The sequence below is a fragment of the Coturnix japonica genome, unplaced genomic scaffold, assembly GCF_001577835.2.
Source record: "Coturnix japonica isolate 7356 unplaced genomic scaffold, Coturnix japonica 2.1 chrUnrandom530, whole genome shotgun sequence".
Lineage (NCBI taxonomy): Eukaryota > Metazoa > Chordata > Aves > Galliformes > Phasianidae > Coturnix > Coturnix japonica.
The window spans coordinates 64,256-65,433 of NW_015439914.1; the positions used below are offsets into that span (position 1 = coordinate 64,256).

General features: G+C 62.0%; 1 protein-coding gene across 1 annotated transcript in view; it reads left to right on the top strand.

Annotated features, from left to right (window-relative positions):
- LOC107307279 (N-acetylmuramoyl-L-alanine amidase-like) overlaps positions 1-1,177 on the top strand; it is a 19,383-nt gene extending 18,206 nt beyond the window's left edge. The window contains exons 4-5 of the mRNA XM_032441750.1: positions 137-431; positions 1,069-1,177. Of these exons, the coding sequence (XP_032297641.1) occupies positions 137-431; positions 1,069-1,071 (298 nt within the window). The 3' untranslated portion in view covers positions 1,072-1,177. The remainder of the gene's footprint in view (positions 1-136; positions 432-1,068) is intronic.
- The last annotated feature ends 1 nt before the right edge of the window (position 1,178 follows it).

Genomic DNA, 1,178 nt, shown 5'->3' on the forward strand with positions numbered 1-1,178 from the left:
TCTGGGTTGACCACGTTGGGTTGACCAACGCTTGTTGACCAACATTGGGTTGACCAACGTAGGGTTGACCAGGTTGACCAACATTGGGTTGACCAGGTTGACCAATGCTGGGTTGATTATCTCTGGTTGCTCCCAGCTTCGTGGTGGGCTCTGACGGCTACCTGTACCAAGGCCGCGGTTGGCGCTGGGTGGGTGCCCACACCAGAGGCCACAACACGCAGGGTTACGGTGTCGGATACGTGGGCAACTTCTCCGCCATCTTGCCGGATCCCGACGCCATCTCGTTGGTGCGCGACGCCCTCATCCCGTGTGCCGTGAGAGCGGGTTGGCTCCACCACAACTACACCCTGCACGGCCACCGGCAAATGGGGAACACCAGCTGCCCCGGGGACGCCCTGTTCCAAGAGATCCAAAGCTGGCACGGCTTTAAGGTGGGCAGTGGGTCCTTGATGGGTTGTGGGTCCGGCCCACTGTGGGGATGGAGGGTTGTGGGTCCGGCCCATGGAGGGTTGTGGGTCCGGCCCATGGAGTGTTGTGGGTCTGGCCCACTCTGGAGCTGGAGGGTTGTGGGTCCAGCCCACTGTGGAGATGGAGGGCTGTGGGTCTGGCCCAATGTGGAGATGGAGGGTTGTGGGTCCGGCCCATAGAGGGTTGTGGGTCCGGCCCACTGTGGGGATGGAGGGTTGTGGGTCCAGCCCATGCAGGGTTGTGGGTCCGGCCCACTCTGCAGATGGAAGGTTGTGGGTCCGGCCCATGGAGGGTTGTAGGTCTGGCCCACTGTGGGGATGGAGGGTTGTGGGTCTGGCCCACTGTGAAGCTGGAGGGTTGTGGGTCTGGCCCACTCTGGGGGTGGATGGTTGTGGGTCCGGGCCACTGTGGGGATGGAGGGTTGTGGGTCTGGCCCATTGTGGAGATGGAGGGTTGTGGGTCCGGCCCAATGTGGAGATGGAGGGCTGTGGGTCCAGCCCATGGAGGGTTGTGGGTCTGGACCACTGTGGAGATGGAGGGTTGTGGGTCCGGGTTGTGGGGGATGTTGGGGGTGACCATGGCTCCTTCTCTTCTCTATAGTGAGGACTGGACCCATGGCTGTGGGTCTGTGGGGGCTGCAAAGGTTGGATGGACCAGAACCCAATGGATCCCAGACCATATGGACCAGAACCCAATGGATCCCAGACCAT